The 22,675-nt window shown below is 45.4% G+C and overlaps 1 protein-coding gene across 2 annotated transcripts; it reads left to right on the plus strand.

Moving 5' to 3' along the window:
- The first annotated feature begins 376 nt into the window (after positions 1 to 376).
- On the plus strand, positions 377 to 21,673 carry ERLEC1 (endoplasmic reticulum lectin 1). Of its 2 annotated transcripts, XM_078596455.1 has the most exons (15): positions 377 to 484; positions 601 to 819; positions 2,970 to 3,074; positions 3,877 to 3,957; positions 5,443 to 5,520; positions 5,959 to 6,022; positions 6,588 to 6,637; positions 8,651 to 8,874; positions 9,432 to 9,570; positions 10,612 to 10,785; positions 11,378 to 11,437; positions 12,229 to 12,353; positions 13,220 to 13,297; positions 14,439 to 14,514; positions 20,957 to 21,673. In XM_078596455.1, exons 2-15 carry the CDS (start codon positions 622 to 624, stop codon positions 21,026 to 21,028), a joined length of 1,524 nt encoding a protein of 507 aa, XP_078452581.1. In that variant the 5' UTR covers positions 377 to 484; positions 601 to 621; the 3' UTR covers positions 21,029 to 21,673. The 2 variants fall into 2 exon arrangements, with proteins under 2 accessions (XP_078452581.1, XP_078452582.1); XM_078596456.1 differs by lacking the exon at positions 377 to 484 and having other exon boundaries at positions 509 to 819.
- Positions 21,674 to 22,675: the final 1,002 nt, after the last annotated feature.

The raw sequence follows: 22,675 nt of genomic DNA on the forward strand, positions 1-22,675 counted from the left end.
TCCCAGTGACGCGACCGGCGGGAATAAACTTTATTGACAGCGAGTCCCCCCCCCTCCACCCTCCGAGGGGTCTCGTTGTCAATAAAGTTTATTCCCGCCGGTGGCTGTGACGTGCGCCGGAAGAGGGCCGCGTGGCTAATCAGCTGATCCCGCGCGCGCTTCCGGTCTCCCCCACCCCCCCAGCTTCCGGCCCCCCCCCCACGCCCCGTCACCAACTCCTCGTCCTGGATCGATTCCCGTAATGTGAATCTAATTTTACGCGAGTTTATAGATCCACGCATTACAAAAAAAAATGTACACACATTTTTTTCCCATTTTAATACGGCCCATATCGTTAATACACAAACCCTTCAGCTATCGCGCGCTGTAAAAAAAAGTTTTTCTACAAGCACCGCAATGGTAACAACAATAACATTTCCGGAATCGATTCGGTGGAATCGTCGTGTGAGTCGCGTAATCGTGGAGTCGGCGAAGAGTAACATCCGTAAGTGCAGCTTGACACGCCTTTAGCTTCGATGTAACAATAATCACCAATTAGTGTTTAAAACATTACATTTTCTTACATCAGCTACCTTGCTGTTTCCGCTGTGTCCTGAGTAGGTCGGCCCACGGAATAAAGCGATGTGCACGGGGCGGACGAGACGAGGTGGAGGAGGTGGTGATGGTGGTGGTGGAAGAGGAGGATGGGTGAGAGGAGGAGTTCATGTGAACTTCGCCGGGGGTCTCTGTCTACTCGCGCTCTGCGGGACAGCCCGGGCCGGCATCCTCTCGGACGACGTGCCATTCCACATTACCTGGCCGGGACACGAGCTGACGTTGGTGGGTGGCGCTGTTGTTACATGTATATTACAAGCAGACACGGTACACGTATTAAATAATGTGTATACATGTACGGACAGACACGCGTATCATGTGTACATGTATCGACACGCATAACACACACGTGTACAATGGCAAGTGTACGTGTCCACACAGCGCAGTGGTACTTGAAATTGGCATGCAGAATAATTTCTACATGCATAGACGCACGGCAAGGGTGCAAGATCTACACACGTGTACAGACGGAGACCACCAAATGTCATTCTCCGTGGCGGCAGCCAAGGGATGTAACGCGTCTGAGAGTACGGTCCAACAAGGAGACTTGGAGCGATGACAATCGGTGCGTGGGCAGGTGCTGGGTGGATTAGTAACAGCGCGGGATCGTGATAGGTGGCGGTGGCTGGATGAAGAAGCTTCCATCCGGCAGTGGATGGACCATGATCTGGTGATGAGGCATATAAAACAACGTGTTCGGATCGGCTAAGCACCCAACATTTGCCCTCTCTAAAACGTACACAATGAGGCATTTATGGAGACACCAATTACATAAGAGAAAAATATGGAGCAATTATTCTTAATTTTAATTCAAAGTGTCTATTTACGTCTGCCACCAGCTTCATTACACGTATCGCCTGTTATCACTGGCCTATATAAGATATTATACCATCACAATATTCAATCTGCGGTTAAGTTAAACGTAAGTGGGTCCATGAAAATCTGTGGTGTATCTATAGAGGAATCAACCTGTACGTACATAGAGCCATGGATAGAGAGAGTTCACCTTTAAACTTAAGGCTTGAATGGTGCTGGGAAACTTGAAGGGGAACGGCTGGGATTTGTGAGCATATGCAAATTAGGCATCATTGTGACTGTATAGTGGGCTGTGCAGTACAACACTAGACGGGATTATGAGATGATGGACAGAGTGGCAACCAAAGAAGGCTACTCGCCTGAGATGATGGTGTGCCCTGCGGAGATGGAGTGATGAAATAAGCTCATCTGGAGGAGCTAGATAAATTGTTGCATCGCAAGACCGTGAGAGATGGGGATGCCTTCATCCATGCTCATGATAATGAATGGCGATGGAAAACTGGACAGATTTGAGATATGGGCATAGCATCACATGTAGAAAATCAGTTGGACAGAAAGAGCAATGAGGAAGTGCTCGAATGGGTCCAGAAGGAAATAAGTCTTAATTGGAAACATTGAGAGCATGCATACGATCTGGATTGGGCGTCTTGTCATAAGTGAATGCTTGCTAAAAAAAGTTGTGGAAGTATTTTGGGGGAAAAGGCCAAGAGGTAGAAAAAGGAAGGCGTTTGCATAACGACTTGAAGAAAGTGTGGAGTGGGTGGGGGACATATGGGAATGAAGAGGAAAGTATGAGATGTCGACCGAAAACATGATCTTATGCAGGAGAACTTGAGGAGGCAATGTAACGACATTGTTTCCATCCACAGTCGGCATTTGGACATTGTGCTTGTTTTAAATGAATGCCGTACAGCTTCCAGTAGGTTCCGCGAAAGTTAGAACCACGGACACTGTAGGACTCCCGACCCCCAATCGATATGATAATCCTAATCAATATTTTCATCACTGAATTGAGGCCCAAGTTCGATTGTCCCCTTTCACGATTGTCATAATTAATCACTCGGGCATCAGAGTACAAAAAGACTAATACAGAAAGAGTACCGCATGGATTAGCGAATGTATGTATGTACGTAAATGACATCATTCGAATTGTTAATTAAAGTAAGAGGCCTTGGGAAGAACATTTCACGATAATAGATGGGAAATGGTCAAGAATAATGATGAAGTGGCAGCCAAGAGATGGAACTCATTCGAGAGGTTGTCCACCAAGGAGTTGACGCAATGAAATCAACTCGTGTGCAGGCGCTAGGTGGATTATTATATTGCATAATTGAGATAGATATCAGCAGCTTGGGCAAGCCTTCATGCAGCAGTGGATTGACTGGCTGATTGTAATAATGTCACCCAAAGAGTTGGAGATGGCGTCATATGAATGGGCCTCTATAATCTGTCCCATGGTGACACGTGCAATGGATTATCCAAACTAACAAAAATATTTCCCACTACTTCAGTATCCTCAAGTGTATTAACCATGTTAATGCAATACTTTAATATTACAGCCAACGTCAGGTGCGTTGTACCGCGATGAGGATTACATCATCATGACGACGCAAGAAAACGAGCGGTACAAGTGCATGTTGCCGTCGGTGGAGAGGGCAGACCAGGTAACTCGCACCCGAGGAGCAAAACGATCATGTCCATCTTTCCCAGCTCGCAGCGAACTTTTGTCTCAATCGTATCACTTCTTTTATCATCATCAACAGTTTTCCATGTATTCCCCATCATGTGAAGCTGTGAGTCTAAATACTTTAGTTTCCGTATGTCTATTATAGTGTACAGCCCTCATGTTTTAAAATTCACAATATGTAATTAAAATAAAATCCTCCTGTCTGGTTGCGTGCTTCCTCGTGAGTGGTAGGTAATATTAGAGTGACTCTTTGATATGTTTTTGGGTTGTACCGTGAGTGGTTCAGCATGATCTCTTGACATTTTGCTCCACGTGCTGGAAGCCTCTTCAGTAAAATTTCTGAAAATGCTTTGGAGAGTTCAAGGGAATCGACAACCAACCATGAAGACCTACGCAGTCGTAATATTCGAGCAGAGGTCGCAAACGGGTTTTGCTTCCTTACCCGTACCCGTACCCGGCCGCACCAGGGTCGCAAACGGGTACCCGGCCGGGTACGGGTAGCCGGGTATCGGGTAGGGTACGGGTACCCGATTGCGACCTCTGGGATGAAGCCATGTTGCAGGCGCGGGTGGGTTGATTCTAGAACTTGAATTGTGAGAAGAGACAAGACGTTGGGAAATGAGTGACAAATGGTTACTCACCAGTGACTCATGGCCTACCCGTACCGGGCCGCACCAGGGTCGCAAACAGGTAGCCAGGTATCAGGTAGGGTACAGGTATCGGGGGTACCCGATTGCGACCTCTGTACTCGAGTGAATTTGTGATTTTCTTTTTTCCAGGATGATGAAGAGTTGGGAAAGGCTCCCGACCCAGACGTGCTCTTGGATCCGTTGTTTAAGCAAAACAGCTGCTCCTATCGGGTATGGGGACCTCGAGGCCACTTAAATTTATTTTTGGACGGTGAAGCGGAGCCTTGTCTGTTTATATTTCAACAGTAATAGCTGTTCCCCAAAGGCAACCAAAATTACCATCATTATTTTGACCTTGACTTGGTACGGAGATCACACACACACACACACTCGAGAATGCACCATTTATGTCACGCAATGGCATTACTAAAAAATATTTGCACGTAACTCTTGGTCCAGTGCACAAGGCAGTGGAAATGTTAACAACAGCTTTTGCAGATACTTCACAGCAAATCCATCAGACAAGTGGAGCTTTGGGCCATGAATTGGGTCATAGATATAAGATTTTGTTGCACCTTACTTAGGGGTGGAGCGGGAGTGGAATTGGATACGCACCACACTCTAAACCTGCCCACCTGAGTTTGATTCCCAGTCACGGCTAACATTAGTGTCATTAGATCCCCCTCCCCACCGCAACCCCCTTTGAACCCACATTGTTCAGCTTGATGAAGTATTGTCAAACTATCCTCACAACTGATACGGCATGTAGGAGACCTTTGTCCATCAGTGGATTGAAATAAAGCTGAACATTGTTATTATTGGAAGTTCAGAAGAAGTCTATTTCCTGATTATGTATGTATGTTGAACTTCTTTCGCTCCGTACGTAGAAAACCTTGCTAATCGAAGGTGCGGGGGAAGGACAACAAACTAAATGCGTAAAGCAGTTCTAAAGAAATTCGTTTTCAATAAGTGACCCTTATGGCGGGACCCCGGGCTCCTCAATAAATGGAAGTCAAAATCGTTTATTTTTGTCGACTCCGTCCCACCGCGCACATAAACGCCGCGACCCACCAGAAATCAATCCATTGCCAAAATTGCCGCAGTCATAAACAAAACCTTGAAACTTTGATTAGCGCGTCGTGTAGAGCTCGTCGAGAAGAACGGATTGCCATATCGTTCGCCTTCAACAGACATAAAATGACGTCGCAACGCAGTTTATGCGAGAGCCGGGGGGGGCTTATGGGACCCCGGGGTCCCGCCATAAGGTTCAAGTGAAGCCCATTGAGCTTTGAAGTTAAGTTTTCAAGGGCGACTCGACCAGCAGACGTCAGCGACAGCAAAGTGTTACCGACTAGCAGTTATAGTTGCATTAACAATAAAATTCTGAAAACAATGTTATCTTAAACATTGCCATGTCCACAGTTATTATGTTCGATTATCTCTACACTTTCAGAAAGGTATGTCCTTGATGTGTACAGTAACCTATTTTAGTTAAATCCAAAGTGGCATGCAAAATGCTCTTGAGAAATTCACTGTCGGAGTGACAAAGTGTGTACATGCATGTCGGTGAAGCGTTTCGTTGTTACATCCCCCCTGAGGCAGGACTTGTTGAATACTTGCCACCAGGACGGCATGCTCTCTTGAATGCTGCAAGTTCATCTGGTCTCCTGTCATTGACAGCCGCGTGCCTTACCCCGTGCCTCTCTCTCCGGGCAGATTGAGCCCTACTGGACGTACGAAGTTTGCCATGGGCGACACGTTCGCCAGTACCACGAGGAGAAAGAGTTTGGGCAGGTCGGTAACACACTTTCATCCCACGGCTCTTAAAGAACATTTTTCTAACATTGACCCCCAAAGGGTCATAATAAGTAAAAATAGTTTTTATTGTTATCGTGATGAAATGCTGTTATTGGTAACCATGACAATGAGTAATGTTTTGTTTTATGTAGCGTTGTGATTTGTGCAGATTGCCCAGGCTCAGGTGTCCTATGTACATTAAGATGTTTTCAGCCAATTTATTATTTAGTTCTGATTTAGTCCTGAGCTTTTGTATTTGCCATGATTTTCATTGCAAACCTCAACACCGTTAACGCTACACAGAACAAACATTTTAATTAAACAAATTTTTTTAATACAGTTTTCACCAAAAATTGGTTCGTCTGTAAATGGTGTAATAGTGCGTTTGTGTCTTTGGTATTTCGTTTATGCAATTTGAGTGACATTGTTTTACAGAGAGTGACCGTGCAAGAATATTACCTGGGATACATTGCCAAACATGACCCAGAGCTGACAAAAAGTAAGAAACAGTCGTTGCTGGCATTCAAGCAGACAATTGAGAGATTCCTTTTAAAAATTTGGTAACCCACATTTGTACTTTTTGGTTGATGACTTATGCTGACATCTCTTAAACATAAAACAATCTTCTTTTTATCGTATCTTATCTTCACAGGTGGGTGCTCAGCAGAATTAGTATTTCACTCGCTTCACTGAATTTGCCCACTCTCAACAAAAGCCTGCTTTTTGGGCAAATTAACTTTTTTGGGCACTGCCGTGCAGGTGTTTGCGGTTGTGCTGTGTACAGCTCTCCGATGTGGTTGTGCCGTGTGTTCGACGTTTCCCTTGAGGTGCTGGGAGCTCCTTCGAAACGTCGGACATCATTCTGAGCGACACGCATTTCCACCCGAAAACACACCAGAGTACTTTTGTGGGTTGTCAAGTTTTTCAAAAATACCCCTTCCAGTTTCGTTTTATGTTTCTTTGAATATTATCCATGACTCATGTATATATTCATAATCGCGCAAAGCCTGGTGTGTAATGTGTGCAGACAATGTGACTGGATTATTTTACTCTCCTTTATTCAGACACCGAAACACCAAGCAAACATGAGTATACGTCAACAAAGAACAATGATGTGAGTAACATTTTATGATGGACGATGCCTACCGAGTACCCTGTCATTATTAATAGGCAGCATCCCAACTTGCCACACGTACCGATGTAAGCGGTAGGCTGCCGATTCTTAAACCATTTTACCACATACTGATTTTAAATGCAAATATTCCGTCAGGACAATTGTCCTTCAAGAAATCCACGAAACGGAATGCTGAGCTTTGAAAATCGATGTGCCGTCAAATGGTTTTAAAAATTTACAGCATATCGATCAAACCTGTAGGATTGGCAGGCGTGCAGTATGCTACCGATTGAAATGCCACTAACCCTATTTTCACTCTTTGGTTTTTTCGGTAAAGTCACGTAGAAAGAAATTAAATTAAATAATAGAATACGACGTTTCGATTTTCACGTAAACTACCGTGCTCTCCAAAACATCGGGAAGGTTTTCAGTGTCAGTGTCTATATCTGTATATTTATTTTGGCAAGTTGTGAACAACATACTCTCAAAGAGACAATTGTATTTGTCATTACAGCGTTACGTTACAGTGCAAGCATGTAGGGTGGCGAGATGGTAACTACCTCACCTGGTATACAGGAGGTCGTGAGTTTCATCACGACCCTGACGCCCGCTGTATATTTGGAGTTTGCACGTTCACCACCCTGTGGTCGCGTGGATCTTTCTCCGGGTCCTCCGGTTTTCCCTCCACATTTAGAAACATGCGTTTGGAGTATGTGACTGCTATAATTTTCCACGACTTCATTGGGCTTTATCGTTTGTGGCCAGGTCGCTTCTCAGTGGGCCTTATCTGGTAAAATAAAAAATAATTTATTTAAAGTAGTTTAATTTTATGTGCTGGATGAGTCCGTGTCAGTGAGTGCATTTGCATATATAGGTGCTCGCAAACAGCACTGGCTGAGCAGTCTGGTCAAGGCTATATGGGGGGGGGGGGTCTTTGTCTTTGTGTTGTTTAAAAGGAGGCTTCCTCAATGGAATAGCCATGCTGGCTTGTTTCCTTCTGAACTTATAGTTGCTGCACTTTTTAAGTGGGATTTATGGGTTTCCTCGTTAAAGTTCATGGATGTAGCCGTGTTCTTTCAAACTATTTTGTTGTGATTTTGCTTGGCTTTAAAATTAGAAACAGACAGAGCGCGCACATTCCTGTCTCGCCGAGATAATTGAATTACGCCGGCAAGCGACCTCTGGCCTGCTCAAAAACATCTACAACCAGTTGACGCGTGGCACGTGCACACTCGTGAGCAATATTGCTGCGTGTCAACTTGCGGTAAATTTTAATGCAATTAGTAACAATTGATAATTTAATGACGAAGAATGATTCCATTGAGAATCGAGTTACCGGGGCTGTTGCGTGGCTCAAGTTGGTTTTACCCCCGTTGTATTGGAATATACGAGTGTGTGGATGCTGGTGTCCGTAATCTTTCACCGAAATCCGGTTTCAGATTAATTTGTTGGACTTTGTTGTGGTCGTTGTTGGATTCCCATTGTTGCTAAGGGCTTCATGTTCTGGCCATGGTTGGTGGGTCGTGGGTAACAAGTGTATAATGATACAGGCAGGATGTCTGTTTCGTTTGTGTAAACAAAGGCTGCATTAAAACATTGGGGCCGAAGGCTACGATCGGCCGTTGCACTGAAAATAAATGTCATTTTACATGGATGAACTTTGCTTCCTATGCATACATTCTATATTCATGACAGACTTGCTGTCTGTTCACTATGTGTCCATTTGCAACACAGGTGTGGATTTGTTACCCATAACTCAAGAAAGACAAAGCATTATTTTCCATGTGCGGTAGTAAGTATTCCTGATTTAAATGCCTGGTCTGAGTCAGTTGAGTGGTTCTAAGGCCAATCAACTGCGTCCATCCTGTGATGATTGTCGATCTGATCGGTGTTTGCTACCAGCATTTGCTTGCTAACAGGCTATACAATGGCGAGGTGGTTGGGGGATGGGTTCTTAGTCTCTATTCAAGCACAAACTGACGTGTGCGGGTATGCATGCGTGTGCCACGTTAGATCCCGATGAAGAACATCGACGGGCAGATGACGGCCTACTACCCGGTTGAGATGGGTGACGGCACGACGTGTGGGCTGCGTGGCGGCGTGCCGCGCCGCGCCTCCGTCCTCTACGTGTGCCACCCCAATGCGCGCCACGAGGTTCTCTCCGTGGCCGAGGTGACGAGCTGCGAGTACGAGGTGGTCGTGCTCACGCCGCTGCTGTGCCGCCACCCAAAGTACAAGTGAGTGTCCACGAGTTGTGTGTGTGTGTGTATGTATGTCCGTATGTTGAACTTCGTTCGCACCGTACGTAGCCAACCGTGCTCATTGGAATTGTGGTGTTAATTCGGTCTAGCCCCTGTCGCCCATCTCCCCATTCGCAGTGGTGGTGGTGGTCATCATTGTGTAAACATTTTCTTCACAATCATCAGTAATTCTAACCTTAAATTATTGAATGTGGATCAGGAACAAGTAGACGGGGGAAAACGAGCAGAACGGAGCACTTTTGGAAAATGTAACTCAATAATGCAGACACTTTTAATTCTAACAACATGAATCTCTCTATTTTACTGATTTTTTTTTTCAACAAGTGCAGGCTATGACATATGAATCATTAATGTTGGCCACTCACAGAGAAGGCCAGAGGTGTGACACAGCAAATAGAGAGCGGTGCGTGCTCAGTATTAACAAGTTTCAGGAGGTTCCTGCTCTGGAAAGTGTCCCCAATCCATATGCGACCGCTTGCACGTGGGAGGAAAACACAGTGGCTGGATTAACCGGCTTTTGTGCTACATTGCAGGTTCAAGACGACGCCCATCAATGACATTCACTGCCAGTCGTTCCCCGGGTCTCCCGCACGGCCTCAAAGCCTCGACCGCATGGAGCAGGAGCAGAAGGAGAGCAGCTTGCCCCACGACACCTTCCAAAGGACCAGACAGGTCGCCAGCTAGGTTGTCACGGGCTAGGGGTCAAGGTCGTTGTGGATTAGGGGTAAGGGTCGTTGTGGCTTAGGGGTCAAGGTCCTTGCCGGTTAGGGGTCAAGGTCGTTGTGGATTTAGGGGTCAAGGTAGTTGTCGGTTAGGGGTCAAGTTTGTTAAGGGTCAAGGTAGTTGTGGGTAATGTGTCAAGTTCGTTGTGGGTTAGTGGTCAATGTCGTGGTTTATGTATCAAGGTCATTACGTGTTAGGGTTCAAGGTCATTACGTGTTAGGGGTCAAGGTCATTACGTGTTAGGGGTCAAGGTCATTACGTGTCAGGTGTCAAGTTCATTACGTGTTAGGGGTCAAGGTCATTACGTGTCAGGTGTCAAGGTCATTACGTGTTAGGGGTCAAGGTCATTACGTGTTAGGTGTCAGGGTCATTACGTGTTAGGGGTCGAGGTCATTACATGTTAGGTGTCAAGGTCATTACGTGTTAGGGGTCAAGGTCGTTACGTGTTAGGGGTCAAGTTCATTACGTGTTAGGGGTCAAGGTCATTACGTGTTAGGGGTCAAGGTGTTTACGGGTTAGGGGTCGCGGTCGTTACGGGTTACGGGTCAAGTCTGCTTCTCAGGTCGCCTGCAGGTCACAGAGGACCCTCCTTTGAACTACACGGCCATGTGGAGCTTGTGAGGGTCTTGGGCCAAACCTGGTCGGCCGTCATTGTTGTAATTTTCATCGTCACCATTATTATCGAGATCATTGCTCATGATCGACGTCCTCTGTTGTCGTCATTCTTTTTCTGTTTAGCTCTGGGCTTTCTCGTCTAGTTTTGCGTAACACTTTGCTTACTTTGGACCTTCTTCTAAAATGTTATTTACATTGGGTCATCTTTACAAGAGTTATTGTGACCCCCACCCCATGCCCGCTACAGACAGGCACAGCTGGACAGAGATAACACATTAACGCTTTCGACATCCGGTGCCTGAGTGCGGCAAGGAAGGCAAGCGTTGGAGTTGAATCGCTGCGCACAACTCACGGTCATCTTCTCCGCTGCTTTAGGCCGTGCAGGAGAAATCTGCCACACCCGACTTGGCGATTAAGGCGGCTGAGCAGGCCCACAAGCATCGTGCCACGGCACAGGTCGGCGGGCAGAGGACGATGACGCTCATCTCGTCTGTGACCGACGAGCAGCTTCTCCGAGCGTTCCTGGCCGGATCGCACTGCTTCCACGGGGTTAGTTGTGCAGCAGGGAGCGGTAGTGTAGTGGTTAGCGCACCGCGCTACGGACCCGGCGACCCGAGTTCGATTCCCGCTCACGGCCTACACCAGTGACGATTTTTTGAACCCAGTTCTGGGCCTCTCCCATAAGTCGACTCAGCCTCAAATAAGTACCTGGTGCGGTGTGTAAACACATCACCACTGGGGAGGCAAAGGTGTCTTGGTGTGGTGCTGGCCACCCACCGCCTCATGTGCCGTGCCGGCCTTCATAGGTGCTCGCAAACGGACAATTTATAAAGCTAAATGATAAGTAAATTATGAACTATTAAATCTGTAGCCGATCAAAATGTACAGTGTGAATTTTACCTGCTTTCGCATTAATGAGAGGATGCCTATAATAGAGGTAGGGCAATGAAGTCGGCACGTGCGCAAACAGCAAATGGATTCTTGCACTGCGAGAACGTGGGAAAGAACTATGGGGTGGAGAGGCCTTCGACCAGTAGTGGCTAGATCACAGCTGATGATGATGATGACGACGGTGATACATTTGCAATACATTTCAGCGTGTGACATTTTTTCCGACGCCTGTTTTCCTCCTCTGACACAGGGCGTCGGGTGGTGGAAGTACGAGTTGTGTTATGGCAGGCACGTGCATCAATACCACGAGGTTTGTGTTGCCTCTTACCACCACCACCACCACTACCACATCACAATCACGCATGGCTTGAGGGGCATCATTGTATACAGACTGTATGCATGTATTGGGAGGTGCAGAACTGTCAGCACCTCGATTGAAACACGAGTGTATTTTGTTTAACCAGGTGAGAATTCAAGACCATGAGCCTTTCATTTACAAGAGTGATTTGGGGGCATTAGGCTGCCAGTATGGTGGGGCGATGATTGCTTTGTACAATCCCAATTGAGCTTTTTGTGCGTAATTTTCAAATTTTTGACACAGACGCTGGCACTCATCGTCCTACTCTCGCTCATGATGTCAGGGGAATCTTTAACGTCCACTGTGAAGCCGATTGCGTGTATTGTTACAGTTATTACACCCACAGTAATAATGAGGGTGGCCGTTAGATTCCATTTGAAGCATAAAACCCTGCAACAATGCGGCGATTCTGCGCATAAATAACTAGCAATTTACCCTGAGGCAATTTTGTAAATAGAAGTATGTAAGTATTTCACTGACCTGAGCAAGTGAGTGATCGGGTGGGTGAGCGAGCGAGTGAATTGTAAGGTAGGTGAGTAAGCGGATGAGAAAGTGAGTCGGCAAGTAAGTGGGCAAGTTGGTGAGCGAGCAAGTGGGTGCGTGAGGAAGTGAACAGATGAGCGAGTGGGGTGATTGAGTGAGCGAGTGCGTTGGCGAGTGAGCAGGTGACTGAGAAGGGGGAAGTGGGTGAACGAGGTGAGCGAATGACACTGCTTTCGCGTGTCACGTCCGCACGTGATCAGGAGAAGGATGGCACGAGAACGGTCATCGTGGTCGGCACGTGGAACAAGGAGGAGCACGAGGTCTGGGCCAAGGGAAGCACCCCCCGTGCCTACCAGCGCGCAGCCGACGGCACTCTCAAAATCAAGTATGTGGACCGTGCTCCGAAATTGAGTAAGTTGTTGGGGTATAATTGAACTCTTAGACTATTTTTTTATTTTACCAGGTCAGGCCTCTACTGAGCTATATAGCTCTTTTTCAGAAGTGACATTGCCACAAATGGTAGCTCAACAAAGTGGCTTATCACGTCGAAATTTAAAGCAGCCAAATACTCCAAACGCGTGTTTCTAAATGTGGAGGGGAAAACCGGAGGATAAAAATCCGCGCGGCCATGGGGAGAACAGGCAAACTCCAAATATACAACTGTCAGGGTCGGTATCGAACCCACAATCTCTATCAGAGGTGTAATTTCGCCAATTTATGTTAAAATACAAATGTAATCTGATTGTTTTAACTCCGTCAGCTGGTAACACTTGACAACCCGCCCTAATCACGAGCGGCTGTCCAGATCAGAACCCTGGGATCTCAGCGGGTGCCAGCCCCCAGTGCACTGACCCCCCAGAACCTCCTGGTTACCTCCTTTTGGTGAAGGACCTCGCACCTGTCTGTTTTCCACTGTGCAACTGAGCCGTACCGGGGCCATGCCGAGCCAGCCTGATGCTCGGGTCAGGAGGCACCAGCTTGTTTTGTCCACCGCAGAACCCGCTGACGTCACGCGCAGCGAGCGAGTTGCATTATATGATGAGAATGATTCACCCCCACTGCCTTGTTTTCGGGTTGTCTTGTGTGGCCAGTTTTGGGGTTTGTTTCCTACTCTTAGCCAAATCGCCAGTCGTAATCACCCTTACCGTATGGGCGTGGCTCAGATATACCAGTCAAAGAGTATTAACTGCTTGTGGACATTACCCTACCCCATGGCGATGACTGATACATTGCCACGTTTTGTTCCTGCAGATCCGTGTCACATTTTTATGGCCATGGGGATTTGTGCGACATAAACGGGAAGCCCAGACAAGTTATCGTCAAGCTGAAGTGAGTCGCATATCTCCTGGCCAGGTTACATGGTATTATTAGTAAAGGTGAATGTCTTTGCTCCTCTACTGCCATTCTCTGCTATACTTTAAAACGAATCGTGAAGAGGTCATCGTATTTCATGCCATTCGTGACCACACCGCACCATGGGTTCTGTCTGCTACACCTTGGCGCTGTTGACAAGTTCATTCTTACTTTCAAGGTCCGCTCTGCAGGTCTCAGCACTTCTTTTTACACAATAAACACGTCCTTCAAAGACCACTCGTACAGTCTCATCACCAACAGCGTTTGGCTTTCGATCTCTTCCTCTGGTCAGCAACCTCTGCCTTCCTCTATAATGCCTGTCTTGGTAAGCTCCTATCCTCCTCCATCCTGTACACGTGTTCCTCCCATCACAAACCTCCCTTTCTTCATTACGTCTTTAATGCTCTGTTGCATTCTCTTCTGAACTTCTAATATTGTTTATACTCTATTCTCCCATGAGATTCCTTACGTCATCTCAATGCATCATTATTCTGAGGCTAAGAAGTAACAGACATTGCTCTTGTCAGTCTTTGACAACAAATGCTGACCTCTCTACGATGGAGCTTGAAAAGACTTCTTGCGAGGAAATAACAGCCTCTTACGGATACATCTTTGAACGGGCTCGGTGTACATGACTGCGGGTGATTCTGACATGGACGACAGCCACGAGGGGGAGACACTAACCTTGGTCAATTTGGCACATTCCTTTCTAAAGCTGCTTTTTTATGAATGGGAGCATTTCTCCAGAAGCCTTCAGCAAGTAGCGAAATAGCTCATCCCAAAGTAGACTAGTTACAAAGGCTGCGGATGTTTTGGCCTGGAAGAGCTTTTTTCTGGGGCGTAATATTGTATTTGGCACAAAGAGTGAGAGGCGGCACAATCCTCAGCTGGTCATTTCGCTTGCGGTTTCTGGAAGTTCCTGCACATCCAGGATTGAACTGTCCTCCCACTCGCGTGCCCATCGCTCACCGACTGTTTGACTCCTTTGACTGTCTGCTGCCGAATTCATACGTCGTGCCAAAGTGATACGCCTTTATATATATATATAATACTGTTATTATCGAAGAGTAATGTTTACATGATCGATTTTCATTTGAGCATGTTGAATTATTTTCAGATGCAAAGAGTCGGATTCCCCGCACGCGGTCACGGTGTACATGCTGGAACCCCACAGCTGCCAATACATACTCGGGGTGAGTCACAGGATGCTCTTGTTTTTCAGCGCATTTCATCTAAGTTTGAACGCATTAACGCATTACATACCACCCGTCCATAATGGGTGGGGGAAACAATAACGGGTGAAGATGAGCCAGCATGAGCAAAACGTTACAATAACGTCTTTGCTCTCACGGGTGAAGACTAGCGCCGTAGACAACTTGCCAAATTGATCAAAAGGTTGCCTAAAACTTAGAGACACAGACCAGAGAATTATATTCCGAGTATGTAAACACATTTTGCTCTCACAGCCACCGGCCTACACTCTGCTATTTCAATAATTACGAAGACAAGTGGAAGTTGCAAAGCATCCGTTCGTACAAGTGATTTTTCCAAACTCGGTCATTTTAATTCCACAGTGTAAGATGTTCGTTTTTAAGTTATGCCTTGTCTATGCTTGCAACGTGCTCGACTACGCATCAGCCACAAGCACTGCGTGCACACAAGCACTTCAAGATATCGTTTAGCAATTCGGTTATTCGAGTAGTCCATTACTCGACTGATGATCACTTCAATTACACTGGTCAAGACACTTTTTCTGGCATAAGGTATTCCAACGGTTTCAAGGTAAGTTTGGGGTGCTGATTCCTAATCTGGCATCAGTTTTTGTCTATCACATCAGGTTTTTGAGATATCAAATATTGCATTTTCAATAAAAACTGCAGAAGAAAAATATTAAATAAATGTGGATATCTACATAAAATTAGATTATAAACACACTATCCTAAAAATACAACACCATATTTTAACACTAAAGCAGTCACTGACTCGCAACAACTTGCAATCATAAGTGACGGAGTTAATTTCGGGTAAAATCAATGAAAAAGGGGTATGCTGATAGCATAAAAATTAGATGTGATAGAGCAAATCTGAGCAAAACAGCTGCAAAAGTCCGGGCCAGAAAAAAATGTTTTTTTTGTTGACCAGTGTTACCAGACTACTTTTATAACACATGTCATCAGTCGCACCACACTGGGCGTGTCTTGTAGGGGGTTTCCCTCCTTCTGGAGGCAAGATGTCGGGACAAATACCAATTTTTTAAAAGGAGAGCGGGGTAATCGTCCGCAATCCAATTTTTTTTTTCATATTTACTTAATTATCTCATCGTCTCAGTTCGATTGCAAAGAAAATGCTGTGGTATGCACGATGCAGGAAGGACGTTAATGGTATTGTTCAGGGAGCCATCGCAGCAGCGTTTCAATCGATCAAAAGAATGCGGGCGGTGTGCGAGTGTTTACACGCGAGTCGTGGGCGACGCAGGTGCTCGGTTTCACCTGGCAGACGGCCACTGCAAACGCTCGTCCCGCACAGATGGCACAGGCAGTGAGTGGGCCAGCAGGCTTGCGCGTGCAGGAGTACGGGAGAGCGAGCACTTCCGCCCCTAAGCTCACGCTTTGCCGAGGACAGATTTGTGTTTTTGCGAGTCCGCGGCATCTGCTGTGGCTGATAGAGGCGGCTTAAGGGGAGCTGCGTGAATAACTGTTGGTCGTTCAATTGGCAGTGGTGTATTTTTTAAAATCCATTTGCTCCGTGGGTTATGTAAAAAGCAGAGCCGTTTTGTTGCCGCTTATGTGTGTTTTCCACTCAAACCTCCCCGGTTAAAATTGGCTGCTTGCTTTTCGGCTGACGTATGTGGATCCACAACATCTGCCAGAGGGGTGGAGTGTGATGATTCACAGCGTCGGTGTAAGAGCACATGATTTTCATAACTTGTAAGAATGTTAATCAAATGTGCATGTGAGGGCGAAGTCCAAATCAGTTGTGTAAACAGCGATATTATATGTTTTTGGGGAAAATAAGAAACATTTTACTTTTTTGTCGGGAAACATGTCGAATTCATTTGCGTGGAGAAGTGGACAGGGCCATGGATTATCATTTGCTGATGTTATTTAAGGCTATTTGAAAGGTACTGTCTGCTTATTGGATCTCTGAACCTTTTAAATGGCTCTTTATTACCTGCCTTCGGGGTGCTGCTGTGGTAAAATGGTTAGCACACTGGACTTGGGTTCCAGAGATTGCCGGTTTTATTTAATCTTCTGATGTGGCAGTTATAAGAATGTCCAAGTTTCTTAAATCCCCCGCCCCCCCCCCCCCCCCCGGTTCTGCCCACACAGCAGAATAAATGGGTAAGCAACAGTTAGGTCGATCAGCAAGGCCCGTGTGGTGAGACGAAGTGTGAGTATCGCCACATCTTCTAAGATGTTTGGCCAGCCTGGGAGGGTGCCCCATACCCTGTAGAGGGGCTCTCTCTTGAGATCCATTTAGTGTCGGCCTTTCCGCCAGCAGTGGCATGTGCAAGCAACTGCGGGGATGCACCTTTAACCGGCCTTCACTTGAAACCTTGACGAGTGTTGCCTAAACGAGGTTGAATGTTTTCCCAATGAAAGAAATTAAACATCAGTAAATAACCTGAAAGACCCGTGAGATTCTTGTGTATTGTCTCTTATGTAAGCATGTATCGATGCATCGAATTATGCACATGAACTGTAGAAACGAAAGAATACAAATCAGGATCAATACAAGTGAGACTTCTAAGAAAAAAAACAAGACAACAGAAATAGTCTCGAATTTGAATCACTTGAGGTTTGAATTGTCACAAGCCGAAATATTTAGACTCACTGGTTTGTGATGGCTTTTGTTTAAACCATTGTGGAAATGGTACCAAAAAGACTTGCTCAAGGGACAATAGTACAGTGGTTAAGGGACAACTTTGGATTAAGAGGCAACCGCAGATTTGTGTTGAGATCGCTAATGGCCGATTGCGTTTTTGCTGGAGCTAACTAATGCTCTCAAGGCCACGGTGACTCCAATAAAATTGTGTTTTTTTGCAAGGCTCCATATCCGTTTATTTCCTTAATAATTGATGATTCGCATCGATTGCTCCGTGCTTTTATTTTAATGGCCCAAAGGGTCAAGAGCGAGTGAATTGGAGAGTCACCAATGTTAGCAGGTTGAAAATATTTCCCCTCTGTTCCCCGATTAGGGCAGCTAAGATGCTTCTAGTGATGGATAAATATCAGATTAGTAGATCTCAGGTGACTTCGACACCGCTCCAGCCGTCTACGTATCAGTCCGTGAATAAATAGAAATGAAGAGTCTACTGTGAGATGTGCCGTGTGTGCGTGTTTATTTTTAGGGCAGCTTAAGTAGGTGGCTATATGAATAGGCACTTTCAAATTCACGTAGACGCTTGCTATGCTTTTTCGCCATCCTCTTTACTGTACAAAGATGGGGCTTGTTACCAATTAACCACTGGGAAAACGAATCTTCCTTGTCGTGTAAAGGGAATGACGAGTTAAACAGGCCTGCGCGTAAAAATCCTGCTTGGACTTTGTTTTTTGGGTCCGGGTCGAGGTAAGTTCCTTGCTCGGAGCTGATTGGCTCGTTTGTTCGGGCTTGGGATTAGGTTTAGTGTTCGGTCGGGTTAGCGTGATTCGCAGGGTTATCTTGTAATTGACTCGTGTCACTGAGGTTACGGGTAATGATGGTGTTTGATTAGCTTGTGTGGTTAAGGATATGGTTAGTAGAAGGCCTATGGTCTCATTGGCTCGTATGATTAGGGTTATGGGTAGGGTTGATATCTGCTTTGGCAAGTTTGGTAGGAGTAGTGTTTGGTTAGCATTACTGTTAGTAGCAAGGCTAGATTGTGATTGGCCAGTGTGGTTAGGGTTATAATTAGTAGGAGTTGGATAGTTGCTCCACCTCCAACAATTTGCCCCTCTTCCATATTTCAAAGGACTAAGTGGCCAGTTTAACACGTAGGCTTTCGCGACCAATATTGTTCATAATCAACGATTTTTGGGTTTAGATCGCGTTATTTATAAATGTGTCGTAACCCTCCACCACCCGACACGGCCAATCAGTAAAAAAAGTGTCACGTTGACAAAAGACAAATAGTTCACTGCTTTAGCAAAATATGTAACTAAACAAATACAGCCCTACATCGGTAGGACATCATCATTCATAAGAAATTCAGAACATCTTGTGAATATGATCAAAGATATTAAACTTAACCCTAATGATATTTTGGTGAGTTTTGATGTGATTTCGCTATTCACTAAGGTTCCAGTGAGCGAGTCGCTTAAATTACTTGATACACTGGTAAAGAATACAGATTTACCAAAAGATATTCCGAAACTCGCTGACCATTGTTTAAATAACACTTACTTCTTATGGAGAGGTGAATTCTTTAAACAAAGGGAGGGAGCAGCAATGGGCTCTCCTTTATCTCCTGCTATAGCAAATTTGTACATGGAAAACTTTGAAACCAGAGCACTTGCCTCGAGCACATTAAAACCATCCTTTTGGTTTAGATATGTGGATGACACTTTGGTTGTCTGGCCACATGGTAAAGATACACTTAACGATTTTCTAAATCATCTCAATGCACAAAACCCGGCCATTCAGTTCACCATGGAAATGGAGGTGAATAACACACTCCCGTTCCTGGATATTTTACTTGGGCATGGCCTAAATGGTAAAATAACACACAGCGTTTACAGAAAGCAAACGCATACTGATGCCTATCTGAATGCGAAATCGCATCATCACCCAGCTCAGAAATCCTCTCTAATCAAGACGCTCATACATCGGGCTAAAACAGTGTCAGATGATGAAAGTCTAGTGAGAGAGATTAAACATGTTAAAGAAGCACTAAGACAGAATGGCTACAATAATGCTCAAGTTAACAGAGCACTAAATGCCAAATCACGATCGCAAAGCAACACTGCTGAAAGCGATCAGATTATTAAAACAATAAAAATACCATTTATCTCAGGAGTAACTGACAAATTAGCCCGTGTTTTGCAAAAGCAAAACATTACAGTAAGATTTGGTACAGTACACAAAATTCAACAACTAGTAACGTGCACTAAAGACGAATTACCTAAATTATCAACAGAAGGTGTATATCGGATTGTGTATGTGGCAGATGCTATATTGGACAGACAGGGCGTAACGTTAGTGTAAGACTAAAAGAACACCAGAGAAATATTAAACTATCGCAAACACAACTGTCGGCAGTGGCAGAACATGCTTGCCAACAGGGACACTCAATTGATTTTGACAACGTTGAAGTGTTGTGTAAAACTAGTTACTACTGGCAAAGACTAATTAGAGAATCCATTGAGATTGAGAGAAACAGAAATAACTTTAATCGCTCAGACAGCTACAGGCTTAGTGCGGCCTGGAAGCGTATTATTAAATAAGATGCATTACAATTCCTTATAAGGGAAACAAGCACTAACTGATTATTAATGTAGCATAATCACAATAGAACACATTCCAAATGATTACTAATCTACAACTCGCATCGTAACAATAGCCTTATTACTAATCAAGTATATAATTACAATAACCCCCCCCCTCAAATCTTTGCACCTGATGAGTTAATGAGTTAATGATGACGTCACCCTGCTGCTGCTCTATATAAGAACGGGAGACACAGCAGAGCCTCACCATTCTGGCGAATTGCCCGATGATGCTGGATGCAATTACCAGCGAAACGTCGTACTCAAATTGTAAATGTTGTGGTTTCACGCTTCAACACACCGGTGGGCTAAAGCAGTGAACTATTTGTCTTTTGTCAACGTGACACTTTTTTTACTGATTGGCCGTGTCGGGTGGTGGAGGGTTACGACACATTTATAAATAACGCGATCTAAACCCAAAAATCGTTGATTATGGACTAAGTGGCCATTTCATTTTTTTTGTCCAATTTTTACGATTAGTGTTTACAGCATGCCCCGAGCAGCGCTGGGTTTGGCACGGAGTCTCCGTGCAATCTTTCGGCCACTGTGCGTGCAAACTCGGCACTCAGCCGACCCAGCACTGGGCCATCCTTAGCGTGGCCTCCAGCCGGAGCAGCAGTTAAGACCCCTCGCTTGAGATTCCGCACGGCAACTTGAGCTGTGCCGGCTACGCGGGCTTTACGGGAAGCAATTCCTAAAATTGTAAGAACTTGGTCGACGCTATTTACGGAATGCAAATCCGGTGTGAAAACAAGATCGGGCCAGTGCCCATTACAACATCACCCTGATTGAATGTGTCCAATCACACACAAGCGAAGTAGTGTTGAGCCCATTGAGTACACGAATAGCAGGCTGCCTGAGAATAGCAGGCGTTGGTCGGCTTAGGCTGCGAGGTGACCGGGACAAGACAATGCAGTGTTCTATTTTTGAGTGCCTGTGTGGAACTCTTGAGTGTTACCCTCCCCCCCCATCCCTAATCCGTGTAATTTTTCTCAATGCACTCTGATTTCATCCCAAATGGAAACCACTCACGAATTGAATCTGTCAAACATGGCAATGCAGGTCCCTCGTGAAAAAAAAAGAGTTCTGGGACTTAGTGAGGCTTTCTTAGATATTCATAATAATCTAGCGTGAACCAATAAACAATATGCTCCTTGTTGTGCCCCTGCAGGTGGAATCATCCCTTATGTGTCGCATTCTAGACTCGGCAGACGACGCTGGACAATTGTCACTTCCGCCGTGATCCGGTCGCCCCTCTCCCAGCGTCCGCACGGGAAGCTCACCCACGTTGCCGTGGCCCCGTAACCCGTCGTCGTCGCCGCCGCCGCCGCCGCCACCACCCGACCATCGTTCCAAAGCAGGGGGAACCCACCTCTGCGAGATTCCCGTTTTAAACGCGTGCCACGTCCGATCCAGGCGGCAACGCGAATGGCTCTCGGTTCTGTTGAAACGGAGGATGAAGCAGTGCCTCATGAACTTTGATCTCTTCACGTGATGGTCTGTGATGCTGAATAATGTCGATATTGGTGTTTTTTTTCTTCTGAAGAGGTACCCAAGGAGATGCCACGCTGAACAAGACGTGCGGTAGCCGCGGGAATTTGAGCGGCGTTTCTCTCAGACCTGGGTTAGCGAGCGCTGTTATTTACTCAGATGAGTGTATGCGAGCTATGTGTATATTGAGGAGCCGTACGCAAACGTCTGTAATTTTTGTTGTTGCTGGTGGGGTTTTTTTCTGCGTAAAATATTTTCTCTAATGGTCTGCGGAAGTGATGGAATGTTACCCGTAATTAGAATGACCTTGTAATGAATATAGGTAAATTCTAATTTGTACTATAAATCATTTCTGCACAAAGTTATTTTTTTCTGGGAATAAACTATATGCAGCGATGCTTCGTTGTCATTGTCTTAAAGCATTGGATAGTTGAGAATTTATACGCAAAGTAAGGATTTATTCACGCTAAGCCTTGCGAAGTCTGAACCTATGTTGTAACTAAGTTAAGCCAGGGATATATTTATATTCCGTTTGTGAGGCAGAACAGAGAATGAGAGACCACTGGGTTTGTCAGCGTCGAGACGAACGTCAACCATCCTTGTGTGGGTGACTTGCCCGTGTACAAAGTGTGAATGTTCCTGGTTCCTTTGCCGTGCCAAATATCTCGAGGCTCGTGGTGCCTTTAGAAAACCTCTCGAGGGGTTCTATAGAGCTCCCTCTAGTGGAGGCTATTTTGCGAGCAGTGGCTTCAGCAATACATTGCAGGGCTGCACTTAAACTGTTTATGTGCCCTTGGAATGTGCAGCGTATATTTGCAAAACATTGTTTTTCCTTTTTTGTGTTTTTTGTTACATTTTGTTTTTGCTGAGTTGCATAAACAACATCGTATTCATAATTCGCCATTCCAAACAAACCATGACAGGATAAAAAAACAGAAACTTGTGATGTTCTTTTGCAGAACATTGTGGGTGAAATAAAATGAAACAAGATAAAAGTCTCGCCACAGTGAGCATTCCAGCCAATATTTAGAGCTGCATTATCCAGTTATTTTTTTATGGCATAAATTACTCTTTGGTTTAACGATACGATTCCTTGACAAATCGAATAACTCAATAATATTTGGGGGGGGGGGGGAAAGATGTTTTTTTACTTGTTCTGCTGGATGAGAGAATGAACGGAGCTTAATGTAACCTGCATCGTCAACCGAGTCATGCTGAGCCTGGCTTGTAAGGGGGTTTCCCACCTTCACGAGGAAAGTTGTTGGGAAGACCGCCATTTTTAAAAGGACCTCGAGTGATCGACTCCAAAGTGGTCATTAATTACGATTTTTTGTTGAGTAATCCACCAAATTCACTCATCTTTCCAAGCTATGCTCGTGTTTCGGCTACCCAGATTATA

The sequence above is a fragment of the Lampetra planeri genome, chromosome 7, assembly GCF_965212315.1.
Source record: "Lampetra planeri chromosome 7, kcLamPlan1.2.h2, whole genome shotgun sequence".
NCBI classification, from domain to species: Eukaryota; Metazoa; Chordata; class Hyperoartia; order Petromyzontiformes; family Petromyzontidae; genus Lampetra; species Lampetra planeri.

What these genes read in the sequence shown, in the direction of transcription:
- ERLEC1 (XM_078596455.1), top strand. Translation starts at nt 622, where the DNA reads ATGTGCACGGGGCGGACGAGACGAGGTGGAGGAGGTGGTGATGGTGGT. An exon ending in AAAACAGCTGCTCCTATCGG is followed by an intron (nt 3,958 to 5,442) that starts GTATGGGGACCT and finishes CTCTCCGGGCAG; the next exon opens with ATTGAGCCCTACTGGACGTA. An exon ending in CCTTCCAAAGGACCAGACAG is followed by an intron (nt 9,571 to 10,611) that starts GTCGCCAGCTAG and finishes CCGCTGCTTTAG; the next exon opens with GCCGTGCAGGAGAAATCTGC.